General features: G+C 40.7%; 1 protein-coding gene across 3 annotated transcripts in view; it reads left to right on the plus strand.

Moving 5' to 3' along the window:
- Positions 1 to 1,501: 1,501 nt before the first annotated feature.
- FIP1L1 (factor interacting with PAPOLA and CPSF1) overlaps positions 1,502 to 18,740 on the plus strand; it is a 104,672-nt gene continuing 87,433 nt past the window's right edge. For 2 of the 3 annotated variants that reach the window (XM_089669247.1, XM_089669249.1), the window contains exons 1-5: positions 1,502 to 1,709; positions 12,916 to 12,964; positions 14,154 to 14,211; positions 15,636 to 15,733; positions 15,826 to 15,890. In XM_089669247.1, coding sequence (XP_089525373.1) covers positions 1,529 to 1,709; positions 12,916 to 12,964; positions 14,154 to 14,211; positions 15,636 to 15,733; positions 15,826 to 15,890 — 451 coding nt within the window. In that variant the 5' untranslated portion in view covers positions 1,502 to 1,528. The remainder of the gene's footprint in view (positions 1,710 to 12,915; positions 12,965 to 14,153; positions 14,212 to 15,635; positions 15,734 to 15,825; positions 15,891 to 18,740) is intronic. The other variant, XM_089669248.1, reaches the window with a different exon arrangement.

Below are 18,740 nucleotides of genomic sequence, written 5' to 3' on the forward strand. Positions count from 1 at the left end.
TTAGGAGACGCTGTTGTCTCCTGTAGTGACTTTCTGGGTGTCTGGGACTTCTTCATCCCGAGAAAAGCTCTGAGTTTATCCGAGCATTTCTGACCATCTTCATTCTTCATCTTCTCCTTCTGTCCTTCTCTCCTCTCCTCCTCCTCCTTCTTCATGAAAATCCTGTAGATTTCAAATCTCACCATGGTAGCACAGAGAATATCCACAAGCTGAAGCACAAAGTCGCAGAGCCAAACCAAGTGCTGCTGCTAGTGGGAAGGTCTGTGAAAGACTGAAGCGTGAAGCCTCTGGAACCCTGTGATGTCACACGGTTGCCATGGTGACCAGGTGGCAGTGGGCGGAGCTTAGTGACTTACCATTGGGGTTAGTGTGAGGTTGGTCCTCAGGCTGCATTCCCACCTGAGCAGAGTCATTATTGAAGCGTTTTTAATTTAGCGTTTCTGTGCACGTATACAAGCGGTTTAGAAGCGTATTTCAAGTGTTTACATGTGCATTCAAGCTTCAGGCATTTTTTTACCCAATTTAAACCACTAGAGGCAGGAGACCAGTTCTTACAGACTAAAAAAATGCCTGAAAAACGCTGAGAAAAGCTGGATTCAAGCATTTATGGGCAAGACATCTTGCTCTCTAGCGCCCTCGTCACCTCTTCCCACGCTCGCCTCCAGGACTTCTCCAGATCCTCTCTCATCTTCTGAAACTCCCTACCCCAGTATGTCCGGTCAGCCCCCACCCTGTCTGCCTTTAGGTGATCTTTGAAAACTCACTTATTCTGGGAAGCCTACCCCACCACCACCTAAGAACTGTACTTGAGCCACCTCCATCAGATCATCCCCCGCAACTATCACCTTTTGTATCACCTCCCGCTTCCTTTAGATTGTAAGCTCCGTGAGCAGGGCCCTCCTATTCCTTCTGTACTGAAATGTATTGTAATTGTACTGTCTCCCTTATATTGTAAAGTACTGTGCAAACTGTTGGTGCTATATAAATCCTGTATAATAATAATAATAGCCATTGAAGTCTGGATGTAAGTTAGGGACCTTAGATTGTAGGCCTCTTGAGGGTTAGGGACTGATGTGAATGTACAATATAAATGTAAAGCGCTGCGTAAATTGACAACGTAATATAAGTACCTAAAATAAAAGTCTGGAGCCCAGAATGCCCATTGTATTAGGACAGGAAGCTATTCCTATTGCAATTAAACACAACAAAGCAATAAAACAACACGAAAACAAGCATTGTATTGAAAACACATGATTTATGATACCCAGTGCTGTCTAAATATTGTTTATGTTTGTACTTTGATTCCCAGCATGTAAGGAAAGGCAACACGTTGTTTGCCTTCAATGCGCATATAGCTCCCCGGGAACCGTTTCCTTTGCCCTCAGCTAACATGGCTGCCTGCGTTGTAACTACTCTGTCATGTGATGCAATTCGGGTCCTCCAATCGCTGGAAGGTAATACCAGGCACTGGCCGTCACAGGCTGGCCAGGTCTCGCGATAGCTGTGTCTCTCAGCCCCTGGAGGAAAGATGTCTGCCGGCGGAGAAGTGTTGGAGCGGATGGTGGTGTCGGCGGAAATGAGCGGCAACGGTGCTGCTGCAGCTGTTCCTTCCTCAACCACCTCCTCTACAGCTGCCGCCGCCACGAGCACCGTGACCGAAGGAGGAGGAGGAGGCGGCGGGGATGATGAGGAAGAGTGGCTGTATGGGGGTACGGGTTTGTGCGGGGGAGGGGGCACCTGGTCACCTCACAGCAAGTGTGTGTGTATATATATATATATATATATATATATATATGAGGGTCAGAGGTCAGGTTCCCGGGGTGGGGGTCTCCTTATATCCGAGCACTAAGTGCACTTCCCACAGAGGCTGGATAAGGGCTACTAATGTGTCCTTTGACATCATTCATCTTTTAGTGCTTAAAGGCTCAGTCCACCTCATGAAGTAAACACACCCGCCGTAAACTACGGAACTACAGGTTTAAAAAAAAATAGTAAAAAATCAGCAGCTACAAACACGGTATCGGGTGAATTTTAGGGTTCATTCACACCAGATGCTGTGAGACTGCACTGATTGGTTATTCCAGCACTGTCCCACCGCATGACAAGGCAAAATGCCTTCTCTCTCGTGTGCCCGAATCAAACCACTGCATGCACTACTCTGTATCAGCGCAGCACAAGGCAATGCCTCACATCACAGGCAGCCAATTGATCATGTCTGTGTGACATTTTAATAAAGTTTGATTTAAAAAAAAAAACAAAACAGTGGTGATACGTGTCGGACTGCACACCAGCCTCCACTTTATAAAGAGGTGGCTGGTTTGAATGGACCCTTAGGCTAGGTTCACATCTGTGCAGGTTTTTGCTGGTGCATTACCGCACCTGTTCCTGCAACCGCACAGAATAGCCAGCTGAATGTGTGCTGGTGCCATGGTACCCGCGCGCACTGGAAATTGCAGCAGTACTGGCAACCGCACTGCAGTTCTCGTGCAGGCTGCAATTTAAAAAAAATGGCGCATGAACCTTTTCCCTGCAATTCCGGCAGCACAGCAGCCCATTCAAACAATTGGTCTGCTGCCATGCTCACCAGAACCGCGACGCACAGGCCCACTACAGTATGAACCTAACCTTAATGTAGAACTATAGGAAAACGTTTTATGTGTTTTTCATTTTGGACGTAAGGGAGATTTATAATCCCTGTATAAAATAAATATTTGTGTAATTTTGCTATATGTGCTAGTCTCAATTAAATTATAAGCTGCTGATCCAAAACACAATCCCATAAATTTGCGTGCGCCTATAATAGATCAATAACACTGTGTCGCTCTAATATACCTAAACATATAGTGGATATAAAAAGTTTACACACCCCTGTTAAAATGTTAGGTTTCTGTGTTGTAAAGAAAACGAGTCAAAGATAAATCATTTCAGAACTTTTTCCACCTTTAATGTAACCTATAAACTGTACAACTCAATTGAAAAACAAACTGAAATCTTTGGGGGGGGGGGCAGTAAATGTAAAAAAATAAAATGTGGTTGCATAACCACACCTTCTTATAACTGGGGATGTAGCTGTGTTCAGAATTAAATGATCACACTCAAAATCATGTTAAATAGGAGTCAGTACACACCTGCCATCATTTAAAGTACCTCTTATTAACCCCAAATAAAGTTCAGCTGTTCTAGTAGGTCTTTCCTGACATTTTCTTAGTCCCGTCCTACAGTAAAAGCCATGGTCTGCAGAGAGCTTCCAAAGCATCAGAGGGATCTCATTGTTAAAGGGTATCAGGAGAAGGATGCAAAATAATTTCCAAGGCATTAGATATACCATGGAACACAGTGAAGACAGTCATCATCAAGTGGAGAAAATATGGTGCAACAGTGACATTACCAAGAACTGGACGTCCCTCCAAAATTGATGAAAAGACGAGAAGAAAACTGGTGAGAACTGCCAAGAGGCCTACAGCAATATTAAAGGAGCTGCAGGAATATCTGGCAAGTACTGGCTGTGTGGTACATGTGACAACAATCTCCCGTATTCTTCATATGTCTGGGCTATGGGGTAGAGTGGCGAGATGGATGCTTTTTCTTCCAAAGAAAAACATCCAAGCCCGGCTAAATTTTGCAAAATCACATCTGAAGTCTCCCAAAAGCATGTGGGAAAATGTGTTTTGGTCTGATGAAACCAAAGTTGAACCTTTTGGCCATAATTCCAAAAAGATATGTTTGGCTTAAAAACAACACTGCACATCACCAAAAGAACACCATACCTACAGTGAAGCATGGTGGTGGCAGCATCATGCTTTGGGGATGTTATTCTTCAGCTGGAACTGGGGCCTTAGTCAAGGTAGAGGGAATTATGAACCGTTCCAATTACCAGTCAATATTGGCACAAAACCTTCAAGCTTCTGCTAGAAACCTGAACATGAAGAGGAACTTCATCTTTCAGCATGACAAGGACCCAAAGCATACATCCAAATCAACAAAGGAATGGCTTCACCAGAAGAAGATTAAAGTTGTGGAATGGCCCAGCCAAAGCCCAGACCTGAATCCGATGGAAAATCTGTGGGGTGATCTGAAGAGGGGTTGTGCACAGGAGATGCCCTCGCAATCTGACAGATTTGGAGTGTTTTTGCAAGGAAGAGTGGGCAAATATTGCCAAGTCATGATGTGCCATACTGATAGACTCATATCCAAAAAGACTGAGTGCTGTAAGAAAATCAATAGGTGCTTTAACACAGTATTAGTTTAAGGGTGTGCACACTTATGTAACCATATTATATTCGTTTTTTATTTTGACTCCCCTCCACCTGAAAGATTTCAGTTTGTTGTTTAACTGAGTTGTACAGTTTATAGGTTACATTAACCACTTCCTGTCCGGACACTTTTACCCCTTTCCTGTCCAGGCCAATTTTCAGCTTTCAGTGCTATAACATTTTGAATGACAATTGCGCGGTCATGCAACACTGTACCCATATGAATTTTTTAGCATTTTTTTTGAGACAGATAAAGCTTTATTTTGGTGGTATTTATTCACCACAGGTATTTTTATTTTTTTTTGCTATATAAATGAAAACGTCCAAATATTTTGAAAAAAAGTTTTTTCTCTTATAAAATTTTGCAAATAAATAATATTTCATCATAAATCTTTGCCAAAATTTATTGAGTTACCTTTTCAGTAAAAAAAAAAAAACCCAATTAGTTTATTACCAAAACATTTTTAAAAATTTTTTTTTTTACATTTTTATTATTTTTATATTTGTTTTTTTTTTTACATACTGTCACCCTAGCAGTACAGTGTCACCATGGGGACACTGTACTACTTAAGGGGGGGTGATGAAGATTTTTTTTTTTACACTGATTGCTTTTACACCCATAAAGGCTGTAAAAGCAATCATTACTCCTCTCTGGCTGCGTTCTTGCAGCCATTGAGAAATACTGTGTGAGCAGTGATTGGTCACAGCTTGTCACATGGTACAAGGCTGTTGTGAATAGCCTTGTACCATAAGACCTCTGTGATCATTCACAGATTTCACACGTAGTAAGCAATGATGTCACAAGTGACATCTTGCTTACTACTGTGCATGTGATTGGCCAATCGGTGATCGCATGATCAGGAACTCTCACAGATGTCCCGTACGACGATCAAGTGTTCCACTGTGTACGGAGGACACAGCGGGCACCGGATCGCTGTGCTCCGCGCTCCCAGGAAGCGTGCACAAGCAGGGGGCGGAGAGGCCGTTTATAAATGGCCACCTGCCCCTGCACTGCCACCGTCTGGCCATTTATTTGCAATGGCCGGACGGGAGGTGGTTAAAGGTGGAAAAAGTTCTTAATTTATTTCCTTGTCTCATTTTTTGACATCACAGAAACCTGACATTTTAACGGGTGTGTAGACTTTTTATATCCACTGTGTATAAATAAATCAACGTGCATACAACCATCTTATTTCATCATAGAAAATTATAATCCTTAAAAAAACTTCTGCATTTCTTTAAATAATTACAGTGGGCAGACAATTATAGTCTGAAAACAACAGTCCAATCTTCAAATCTTAATCTTTTCTTAGTATCCCTTACTGTCATCACCATTAAGTGCTCCAATACTTGATGCCAGTGTGGTCACCCTCTACTGGATGTCCTCTTGCCTGGGATCAACTGACCTTACTATTATAGTATAATCACTAAGCGCCTGTCCCTCAGGCACCAAATATGATACTCCAAAAGGATAAATTGCTCCAAATCTCTCCAATTACTCCTCTCCTCCATTTGAGTATTCAATCATGTATCCTCACTCCATGCATGGATCACTCCTATTCACGTGTAGAGCATTGTGATGTCATATGCCCCTCCCCTACACGTTATGCCGCAGGGTCACGAGGCTTCCTCAGGGGGATTCTTTTGGATGTCAACTTGCTCTTCATACATATAGGGATACATTGGCGCCATTTTATTGTAGTCCACATCTCCCCCACATCTGAATGTGCCATTTTCCTTGGGTAAGAATGCCTGCTATAATTTAATAGTACCATACTCCTATCTACTAAACTGGTACTTATTTAACTACACCCCGGTGTATACCGGGGTGTAATTGGAAACTACTGATGCCGATGTGCACTCTATACATATAACTGGTCTTTAATGTATATCCATCATTAATAAATTCATACCATGCACATAACTGGTAAGGCGGGGATGTCAAACTGGCAGCCGTCCAGCTGTTGCAAAACAAGTCCCATCATGCTTCTGTCTTTGGGAGTCGTACTTGTAGCTGCCAGCCTTCCAATGCCTCATGGGACTTGTAGTTTGGCAACAGCTGGAGGGGCCACCAGTTTGACCCCCGTGCTGTAAGGTGTTATGGAATGCCATTATATACAAATGAAAATAAAATAGTAATAATTATGTACTAAAATATTTAATTACTCTTTTAAAAAATATTGCTCTTATGTAAATGTGAGCTATATTATAACTGACAAATTAATTCTATTAATAATAATAAAATTAATGCAATTAAATAAAATGATATGCATATCTAAATCCTCTGTACATGTATATTTATATATCTAGGATTATATATCTATACATCCCTATTAGTACCACCATCCTACACTAATTTAATGAAACTGTCCCTCCATTTTCTATTGGTCATAATACTAACTACCATATATCTTTGTATTTAATAGTTACTAAGAAAACAAGTGACATCAAATTTTTTATTAAGACCTGTAGGGGCCAAAGATCCAAGCTCATGGATCCACCATTATTCTTTTTTACTGAGTTCTCTTACTTTATTACTGCCCCTCTAATGATTTTTATACACTTCTATTCCCTAGAATTGAAGACCTCAATAGTCCTTATTGTGTACATTTTGGAAATGTATTGTTGAAAAAATGTTTTTCATACCACACACTAATCTTATATAAATGCTCTTTAATCCTATCTGAGCCCACTTTGTCTATATATATATATATATATATATATATATATATATATATATAATATGTGTGTGTGTGTGTATGTCAGGTCCGTAAATATTGGGACATCGACACAATTCTAACATTTTTGGCTCTATACACCACCACAATGGATTTGAAATGAAACGAACAAGATGTGCTTTAACTGCAGACTGTCACCTTTAATTTGAGGGTATTTCATCCAAATCAGGTGAATGGTGTAGGAATTACAACAGTTTACATATGTGCCTCCCACTTGTTAAGGGACCAAAAGTAATGGGACAGAATAATTATAAATCAAACTTTCACTTTTTAATACTTGGTTGCAAATCCTTTGCAGTCAATTACAGCCTGAAGTCTGGAACGCATAGACATCACCAGACGCTGGCTTTCATCCCTGGTGATGCTCTGCCAGGCCTCTACTGCAACTGTCTTCAGTTCCTGCTTGTTCTTGGGGCATTTTCCCTTCAGTTTTGTCTTCAGCAAGTGAAATGCATGCTCAATCGGTTTTAGGTCAGGTGATTGACTTGGCCATTGCATAACATTCCACTTCTTTCCCTTAAAAAACTCTTTGGTTGCTTTTGCAGTATACTTTGGGTCATTGTCCATCTGCACTGTGAAGCAGCGTCCAATGAGTTGTGAAGCATTTGGCTGAATATGAGCAGATAATATCGCCCGAAACACTTCAGAATTCATCCTGCTGCTTTTGTCAGCAGTCACATCATCAATAAATACAAGAGAACCAGTTCCATTGGCAGCCATACATGCCCACGCCATGACACTACCACCACCATGCTTTACTGATGAGGTGGTATGCTTAGGAACATGAGCAGTTCCTTTCCTTCTCCATACTCTTCTCTTCCCATCACTCTGGTACAAGTTGATGTTGGTCTCATCTGTCCATAGGATGTTGTTCCAGAACTGTGAAGGCTTTTTTAGATGTCGTTTGGCAAACTCTAATCTGGCCTTCCTGTTTTTGAGGCTCACCAATGGTTTCCATCTTGTGGTGAACCCTCTGTATTCACTCTGGTGAAGTCTTCTCTTGATTGTTGACTTTGACACACATACACCTACCTCCTGGAGAGTGTTCTTGATCTGGCCAACCGTTGTGAAGGGTGATTTCTTCACCTGGGAAAGAATTCTTCGGTCATCCACCACAGTTGTTTTCCGTGGTCTTCCGGGTCTTTTGGTGTTGCTGAGCTCACCGGTGCATTCCTTCTTTTTAAGAATGTTCCAAACAGTTATTTTGGCCACGCCTAATGTTTTTGTTATCTCTCTGATGGGTTTGTTTTGTTTTTTCAGCCTAATGATGGCTTGCTTCACTGATAGTGACAGCTCTTTGGATCTCATCTTGAGAGTTGACAGCAACAGATTCCAAATGCAAATAGCATACTTGAAATGAACTCTGGACCTTTTATCTGCTCAATGTAATTGGGATAATGAGGGAATAACACACACCTGGCCATGGAACAGCTGAGAAGCCAATTGTCCCATTACTTTTGGTCCCTTAACAAGTGGGAGGCACATATGCAAACTGTTGTAATTCCTACACCGTTCACCTGATTTGGATGTAAATACCCTCAAATTAAAGCTGACAGTCTGCAGCTAAAGCACATCTTGTTTATTTCATTTCAAATCCATTGTGGTGGTGTATAGAGCCAAAAATGTTAGAATTGTGTTGATGTCCCAATATTTATGGACCTGACTGTGTGTGTGTGTATATATATATGTATATATATATACAGTGGACATTTGAGGGCATATACTACCCCCTATCACAAGATATAAAATCTTTAAAGGATAAGTTCAACTTTTAGTAAAAATAAATGATTTATTCATTTTTTTTAAATACATTTATTCATTTATTATTATTATTGTCTGCAGGAGCATGTAAAGCATTGCACCAGCAATCTGCAGATCGCTGGTGCCATGCAGGTCTCCTGCAGATCTGTCAGAATATCTACTTGCTTGTAAGGGATGTACTAGCAAGCAGATATACTGACAGGAAGAATCAATGAACTACCATGGCGCTCCACAGCAAACATAATACACTTGTGTACAAAAGCAGTTCATGTGCTATTTTATGACTAGAAATTAAAATGTGTTGTCAGATACTTTTATCAATGGAATTGGTATAGACAGAACTATATAGCTATACCAACAACTATACTATACAACTACAGTCATTGCCAAAAATATTGTCACCCCTACATTTTTGTCAGATAATGCACCACTTCGCCCAGAAAATTGTTGCATTTACAAATGTTTAGGCATTCTCTTGTTTCTTTATTTTGGTTGTATTGGTATGACACAAAGTGTAGAAACAAAAAGCCAAATCTGACACATTCCATCCAAAACTCCAGAAATAAACTGGGCAAAATTATTGGAATCTAAATGTAATATTTGGTAGCACACCCCTTGGAGAAATAACTAAAATCAATTGCTTCCTGTAACCATCAATGAGTATCTTACACCTCTAAACTGGAATCTTAGGCCACTTTTCCAAGTCTCTCAGATTGGAAGGGTTCCTTTACCCAGCTGCTGTTTTGGGATCTCTCCACAGGTGCTCTATGGGATTGAGATATGGACTCATTGCTGGCCAGTTCAGTATTCTCCAGTGATTGAAACCATTTCTGGGTGCTTTTTGTCATGTGCTTTGGGTCATTGTCCTGCTATAAGACCCATGACCTCTGACAGAGACCCAGCTTTCTGACACTGGGTCCTACATTGCACCCCAGAATTCTCTGGTAGTCTTCAGATTTTCTAATATCATGCAGACGGTCAAGACATCAAGTGCCTGGAGAAGCAAAGCAACCCAAAATCGTCAGTGAACCTCCACCATCTTTGACTATAGGGACAGTATTCTTTACTTTTATTTTTTTTAAAAGCACTCATTGCTTTTTCTGAAAACCGTAGAATGATGGGCTTTACCAAAAAGCTAAAATTTTGTTTTTTCTGTCTACATCACATTCTCCCAAAAGGATTTTGGCTTCCTTAGGTATGTTTTGGTAAACTCCGCCTCTGCCTTTTTTATGTTTCTATGTCCGCAGTGGGGTCCTCCTGGGTCTCCTACCATAGCGTTCCTTTTCATTCAGATGGAGATGTATAGTGTGAGCTGACACAGTTGTACCTTGTGCCTGAAGGTCAGCTCGAATTTGTCTGGATGTTGATCAAAGTTCTTTATTCACCATTCGAACAAGCCCTGATTGCAATCTTTGATCATTTTCTTTTTCTTTTGTCCATGAAGATTAGTTACAGTGCCGTGGGCTGTAAACTTCTTGACAATGTTGCTCACAGTGGACACAGAAACATATAGATCTCTGGAGATGGACTTGTAACCTTGAGATTGTCCATCCTTTTCCACAAATTTTGTTCTCAAATCCTCAGACAATTATTTGCTTCTCTTTTCTCTGCTCCATGCTCCATGTGACACACAGACAGACAACAGAAAAGTTGAGTCAATGTTTCACCATTTTAACTGGTTGCCCGTGTGATTTCTATATTGTCAGCACCTGCTAAATGTAATTCTCCTGTAATTTGTAAATAAAAGCTCAACTGTAACAAACTTTGAAATAGATTATTTCTTACAGTTTTGAGAAGGTGCCAATAATTTTGTCCAGTCCATTTTTGGAGTCTTGGAAGGAATATGTCAGATTTGGCTTTTTGTTCCCACTTTTTTGTCTCATACCAATACAAACAAAAGGAATAAACATGAGAATGCCTAAACATTTGTAATTGCAACAATTTTCTGGGCGAAGTGGGGAATTGTCTAACAGAAATGCAGGGGTGCCAGTATTTTTGGCCATGACTGTATGTAGCACACGGCTTCAATTTTCTCTCATGGAAATGATATGTTGTTTGTCAGTGTTCTGGAATCCCAGAGTAATATTTGCTAACTTTTATTTTCTCATACAACTGCCATCCAAATTCTTCTAATTCTCAGTGAAGGTGTGAATCTGGTTGTTGGGGGGGGGGGGGGGGCGCGCGGACAGACCTATAGGTAAATACAGCCAACTGTGATCACTGAACAGGGTTGCTCATGTAAATGAAAATATCTTGTGTTTATGCAATGTGTTACTTTGTTCTTTTGATTGGCTTGTAGTGGCCATATAGTGTATACTGAATGATCAATGTTCAATTTACCAAAATTAGCAAATTTGGACATCCCTGAGCAAGACAAAAATGGCATTGATGAGCAATAAGCAACATAGTGACAGCTTTGATCAACCCAAGTTGATTGCTTGTGACTGCAAAATAAAATGATCATTCAGGGTTGATAGATGGTGTTTTTGTGCCCTTATACATACACGTGGATCAGTAATAGATGATTTGCAAGGATTTGAAAAATACATGAATTGACCCAGTTAGATTTTTTTTTTTTTTTCAGCCATGTAATTTTTGTTGTGTTCAATCGGTGTTCAGTTGCTTTGGACATCAACAGTTTTAGCACACGTGTATGGCCTCCATAAGCTTTGAATGTCTGTGAAGGCTCTCATTTATCTGGTAGTAGTCACACTCAGTTGGACCTGTCCTGTAATGTTGAAGATCCAGGCCCTGGTATATCCAGGAGTGGTTAATCGCATTGCAATGAACTTGTTCTATTATGTCAGAGATGTTGTTTTTTAACTTTTGCATGCCACATCTGTAATTTTTGAGGCGTGTCAGAATGGTTCAGTTTTATCGCACCTTGTATGACCACCATAAGCTTTGTATGTCTATGAAAGTTCTCCTTTATCTAGTAGTAGTTATTCACATTGAACTGGACTTGCCCTGTAATGTTGGAGATCTCGGTCATGGTATATCCAGTAGTGGTTAGTTATGTTGAACTGGACTTGTTCTGTAATGTTGGAGATGTTTGTTTTTAACTTCTGCAAGCCACATCTTCAATTCCAAGGATTGTCAGGACGATACACCAAGCATTTATATACACGTAGGGGTTGATTTACTAAAGGCAAATAGACTGTGCACTTTGGAAAGTGCAATTGCACTCTGCAAGGGCAGTTGCTCCTAGCATAGTAAATGAGGTAAAGCTTCCCTTTGCCAAGAATACCCAGTCACATGCAAGGAAAATTAAAAACCGCATTTTTGCCTGCACATGATTGGATGATGGAAGTCAGCAGAGCTTCTGCTCATTTGCTAAGCTCTGGAGCAACTGCATTTGTAGAGTGCACAGACTAATTGCCTTTAGTATATCAACCCCCTTAGCTGGCACTGACACCCTTTATCCAGTCTCCATTTAGTTTATAATGTTAATCATCCAAGAACAGGATGGGAGGTGTGAAAGTTGTAGAATCCCTCTGTTCCAGTTAAACACTTGAATCGTACTATAAAAGCAATTTTCCCTGACTTTATAAAGCACGGATCCCATATGTGGAAATTCTGTCCGGTGTGTGACAGAATAAAAGTGAGGGGTAGTTGCCCCAAGGGGATACAGCATTAAACATTTTTCTAGTAGCGTGGCAAAGGGTTACAACCTCAGTCAGGTATTTATTGCTGTCATGTGGGGGTGCAGGGTTCTTCTCACTTCCTTCCTGTTTCTTATCCTTCCCCACTTATTCTAAAGAAAATATTTGGGCCAGAATTAACCATTATACCATTTTCACTGTAACTACAGTTAGACAACTCTAAACCATCCTTTATTATTTGTTATATCTAATAATACTTCCTCTGAATCAAAATATTAACCCAGTGTTTGACTAATAATGTATTCTTTCTTATTTCCCATCTATGCTGTACATAAGCATTTGATATGAGATCCAGAGGAACAGGTCTGTGTTGCCTGTAGATACCAGAAATGGATGAGCTTGTAGTGCAGGAGATGGAAGAATCTGAAAATAGTTATGTTGCTTGAAGAAACTTGTCCCCTTCTATTTTTCACACTAGGTCTAATGAGGTTTACTTTGTACAAAAATGTTTCACGTCCATTGAAGGTGACTGGTATGCTTTTATTTTGTATTCTTTTGTAGATGAAAATGAAGCTGCAGGGCCCGATGATGATGAAGAGGATATAACAAGGTGAGAATTGTATTCATTTGTTTATAACTAAATTGAACTTTTAAGGGACCCTCACATTAGAGTGGAGCTCTAGAAAAGAATGTTTCGTACAAATGATTGGTGCAGCTAACTTCCAGTGCTCGATGTACTACTCTAGCATAAGTCATTATATATTAATGAGGGGGAGAATAAGTGACCTTATCCTTTATTGTACAAGTGCTGGAACTAACACCAGCGGAGTCACAAGGTCAAAGTTGATGGTAGTGTCTTGAATTAATACAACTAGACTTTTAGGATCCCCAGCAATCTCCCAAACATAGTATAACCAGCATTAAAGTGATTGTAAAGCTTCATTTATTTTTTTTAAATAACAAACATGTCATACTTGCCTGCTCTGTGCAATGGTTTTGCACAGAGTAGCCCCAATCCTCCTTTTCTCAGTCCCCCTGCTGGCTCTCCATGTTCCTCTTCTTCATCCAGTGCCCCCATAGGGGCTCAGGTAAGTATGGGGGGAATGGGAGGATTCCAGTCACAGAAGGATTTTAACCTTTAGCGCACAGAATGCATTAAAGTAAAAATTAAGGCTTTACATCTACTTTTAAAGGTAAATTATCTGAACCAAACAGAGAAAAAAAAAATCCTGGACTTCACTTTAATTATATGTGTTGTCATGTCTTTTGACTTGATAAGCAAAGAGCAGGCACAGTAATTTTAATGAACGAGGAAAGAACAAATAGAGGGCGCACAGGCCTAGTACATTACCATAAAAAATGTTTAATAAGAAATAAAAGTAGGTGTTGTACTCACAAACGACAATAAAGTCAAGGCACATCATAAAAGAACAGCTTGGTCAACACTACGCTGAGTAACAGTCCGCAATAGGGAGTGTAGACATCCAATAGACTGACGCGTTTTGAGGACTTGCCTCTTTCCTCAGTGCCCTGAGGGCAGCAAGGTGTGCATGTTCCAGGACATTCTTAATGTGGTTGTAGCCTGCATCGAGTCCATCCCCAAGCGCAGGAGCATTTCTGTTTGACAGTAATTATAACAACAAACATGCCATTACCTTCTACTCTGCAGTGAAGAAATGTGAACTCTGGTTGTCCTTTGTTAGTGCATTTTGCAATATTAGTTTTTTTCTCTTTGTAAGTTAATTTGTGTAATCCTCCTGTTTTATCACATTCTGTTTTGTTGTGTTTATATTCTTTAGCTCTCATCCAGTAACCAGTGTTGAAGCTGAAACTACTGAAAATGGTGTTGCAAAACCGGTAATGTCCCAATTAACAAGTAATGTTAAGTTTGGTGTTTTCTGGGAAGCAAGCTTGTAGTGATAGTCGTTATGAAAAAAGTACTTGCATAGATGACTGCAGCCTATATGGTGATTGATTGGTTCAAGGAGGGAGTAGCGTTCAAGGTATAGAGCTTGTTCTCCCAAAATTCATACAGGAAGATGCATTGCATTATTGTGCTTTGAAGGACATTCTCACTTGCACTGTGTTCAAAGGAAAAACATAAGGGACACAAATTGCAGTATGAAAGTATTGATGAGAATTGCTCTTATTGGATCATTTTGGGTCCTTAAAGTTTGTTTGGCTGTACATCTACTGTGGATCACAGAAATGCATTTTGTTCTGCACTCTTGTGTCCCGTTTTTCAGCCGTCACAAAACCAGTCCAGGCTGGGGAAAGCTGTATGGTCGAGATCCACCCAGGATCCTGGACCAGCACCTGGCAGAGCCTCTCAGTGATCCGCTGAGCGTCTGAGCCAGCTTCTTCCACCCCCTCCACAGCTCAGCTTTCCAGTGAGCATTGCAGGGGCACAGTAAGTAGACAGCTGTGACTGACACACACCAGCTCTCTACTTACTGAGAACTGAGGGAGTGGTATTTGATCGCTCAGTTCTCAGTCTTAGAGCCAGTGCGAGACACATGCAGCATTGGACCAGTGCTGCATCCACCTAGGTAAGTATGATTTCTTAAAAGAAAAAAAAACAAAAACTTCTCTTAATTCTGTGTCATTTTCTGTAACCAAAAAACATACATTCCACATTAATAATTATGCTACCAATATTAGTGTGTGCTGTAAGTTGACTCCAGCATTGCTCCTGGTTGCTTTCTTCCCCCTTCAGCAACTGTAAATCTTAAAGCTGTCAGCTGATCGGCCTCTCGTGGCTTTGATTTTATGCACAGTGCCAAGAATGAGCATGTAGAGAACAGGGCGAGACAATGCATTAATGGATTTTAAACAGCATAGGCCGTTTTTTTTCATATTTTACATAGCCATACCTGCAAAGCAGGCCAACATAAAGTGATCTATCAGGACTTAATTTTCTGACTATAGTTACACTTTTAAAAACAAAAAGAAATAGGTACATATCAAATAGATACATGATTTCAAAGCTGCAGATCAGTGCTATATCAGGTGTGACTTGGCTGACATCTGTGCAGCCTCATTTAAAAAAACAGAGCAGGAACCTTTTTTTTTTTTTTTTTTTTTTTTTTTTTTTTTTTCAAATTGGCGTGGCACTGATTTGAATGGTTCCATTGCTGACAATAGGGTGCGACTTGTCATGCAATTTTTAACTGTCAGATCGCAAGTTGCACTGGTGTGAACCAGGGCATAGTCTTACACAGCATTCTATATTGTACAAAGAGAAATGTGTTTAATCTTATTTGTTTTGATAATTGTTCAAGGTGACAGAGACCGAAGATGACAGTGACAGTGATAGTGATGATGATGATGACGATGTTCATGTTACTATTGGAGATATTAAAACAGCACCTCAGTATGGGTAGGTAACACATTACCAACCATTCTAGATAGCTGGTGTTCATTGCAGACATGTGTAGGACATCTGTTCTTATGGCTTTTTTTATGTTTTAGGAGCTATGGTACTGCCCCTGTTAACTTGAACATTAAAACTGGAGGTAGAATTTATGGACCAGCCGGTAAGCTATTTTCAAGGATTAAAAATTGTATATGAAAGTTGTGGTGTGCTCTGTGTGATGTTTTTTTTCTTGTTGGTTCTCTGTAACGTACAGAAGGGATGTTACAATAGTTGTCGTCTGCTGATATCTATACATCTGCCTGATCGTTTCTACAGTGTATATTTTTTCTTTCTTTTTCTATGCAGCCATCAGTGGGTGCTTAACGTTTTTGCTATTTTTATTTATTTCTATTTAAAAAAACATTTTTAATTTTTTTTTTTTTTAGAACTTTATTACTAAAACAACCCCCGTTTGATAGCATTGGGCAACTGAACAATTGAAAGGTCTTTTTTATTTTTTTTCAGGGTCTTTTGTGCCCACAAAGTCTCCCCGTCCTCTGCTACAGCCAACCAAGCACAGGACTGTGATCCATATGCTTTTTACCTGGCTTTCTAGCCAGTATTCTGACAGCTCTGAATTGGAAGCACTAAGCACACTCCTGTGGAGGAGACTAGAGAATGGATGTTCCCTGAGCTCTTGCCACTCATCATCCAGTCGTTATTTATTGTGCTGCTGCATGGAATTATGGCAGCCATGATCCTTGTAGGATCGGTTTTACAGTACAGAACTAAGTCAGCTAATAAAAAACAGAAACAAGCTCTAGGCTGTCACTGCAGACATCAGTTTTTTAACTTCTTCACTTTGGATGTGCCAGTAAACTAGTTCAAGAGCAATTTGATTCAGAACTAATATTTCCCTTTTTTGTTGGTGCTGGAGAATCAAACATCTGAGAGTTTCTTATACCTCTCAAGAAGTTTATGTGCTTGAGTTCCAAAGTGTGCACTCGTGATGTGGCCGTTATGGGGGTTCCCCTTGTCCTTTATGGATTTTCTTTATTTTATGTTATAGTGAATGCAAAAGAAGGAGCTGAAAAACCCCCAAACTTCCAGCTAAAGTTCTAAGGGAGTTCTCACTGTCGCAATTCATTGTCTGAATCATCACATCAGGCTCCACCTAACCAAAATAGCACTTTGAGTGGATTGACCCTTAAGACTGTATATTAATATTTTTATATAAGCCTATACTAGATTGGTTTTTTTAAAGTTTCTGTCATGGATGATGCCTGTCATAGGAATTTTTAATCCTAATGTCCTGCTCGTTTAACTACTAGTGAAAAATACACAGGAAAGTAGATTCCAGTGTTTCCTACTAGCACTTACCCTTCTCTCCTCTTTCTACTTTTGCATGGAAACTTCTGTAACCTCTCAACTCTCTTCAACCTCTTCTCACAATGTCTATTATACAGCCAGATGTAAAAACATCTTTTTTTTAAACTTTCTCAGTTACAAAACCTGAAGTTTACGTCTAATGACCTTGTTAGCTTATCTCTGAAAATCTTGCTTTCATTACAAAGAACACGGAAGAACATTAACTGAAGAAAGTTCCCCGTTTTAGCTCAATTGCAGTATTTACTTGACAGTATTTGTTTCTTTCTGTGTTTTTTTTTTTTTTTGTTTTTTTGTTTTTTTTTCCCACTAGCTGCCTGACATTAATTTTTGACCAAATAAAGTCATTGTAAAGGCTGAAGGTTTGTAAAAAAACCTTTTTGTGTGCAGCAGTGCCCCCAGCTCCCTCAATACTTACCTGAGCCTCGTCGTGATCCAGCTATGTGAATGACAGCCTCAGCTTTCCTAGGTCTCTGCTTCTTCATTGGCTGATACAGCAAATTGGCTCCCGCTGCTGTTAATCATAGCCAGTCAGTGAGTGAGGAGAGAGAAGGGGTGGGGCCAAGCCACTGCTCCGTGTGTGAATGGACACACAGAGCAGTGGTTGCCCCCATAGCAAGCTGCTTGCTGTGGGGGCACCCTACAAACAGGAGGTGCCAGGAGAGCCTGCGGGGGACCTGAGGAGGATCCAGGCTGCTCTGTGCAAAACCACTGTACACAGCAGATAAGTATAGACATGCTTGTTATTTTACAAATAAAAAGAACCTTTAGAATCTTCCACTCACACTGTAAAAAAATAAGTCAGCAGCTACAAAAACTGTAGCTGCTGACTTTTAAAAAAAACAGCCACTCACCTGTCTCACGATCCCATGGTGTCCTCCCCGCAGCCTGTTTCACCGGCCGTCCTGTGTTCCAGGTGTCGGCATCTTCAGTGTGGGCTGTGACAGTTTGCGGCTTCACAGCCGGGGGGCCACTGCGCATGCGCGAGTAGCGCTGCGCTTCCTGAATGGCCCCATCGTCTTCTGTGACCTCTCGTGTCCCAGAAGACTACAGGGAGGGAGGGTAGGAGGACAACTTCCGATCAGCTAGGTGATCACAGCGGAAGTGGGAGCGGGTACCTGCCAATTTCGGGTACCCGCTCCCTGAAGGTGCCAATCCTTAATGGGGAGTGGGGGACCAATGTTTAAAGATGAACTTCCCCTTTTTGTTTGGAGCTCCGCTTTAAGGACCGCTCACTGTACTTTTACTGTGGGCGGCCCTTCTATACTGGATCCAGCATTTACGGGTATATGGGGCGTGGGACCCCACCCGATCTGTGCTGTTATTCAGTACAGCACAAGTCAGTCAGCAAGTCCCGGCCAATGATTTATGGTCGCGGCCTGGTGATCGTCTTAGCCAGTCACAGCCCAGAGCCCTGCGTTTACTAACAACACACGGCTCTGTACAGAAAGCAGCAATGTGGCTGTTTTTTCTCTCTGAAAGCAGGGAGAAAAAAACAGCCACATCTATTCCTAAAAGCAGCACATATTACATATTGTTAGGTACACAGTTAACCCTTTGGTTGCCCCTAGATGTTAACCCCTTCCCAACCAGTGTCAGTACAATGACAGTGTACGGTATTGGCCATGGTTATTAGTGTCACTAT

The sequence above is a fragment of the Staurois parvus genome, unplaced genomic scaffold (assembly GCF_062004578.1).
Source record: "Staurois parvus isolate SC_StPar_1 unplaced genomic scaffold, SC_StPar_1.0 ptg000071l, whole genome shotgun sequence".
NCBI classification, from domain to species: domain Eukaryota; kingdom Metazoa; phylum Chordata; class Amphibia; order Anura; family Ranidae; genus Staurois; species Staurois parvus.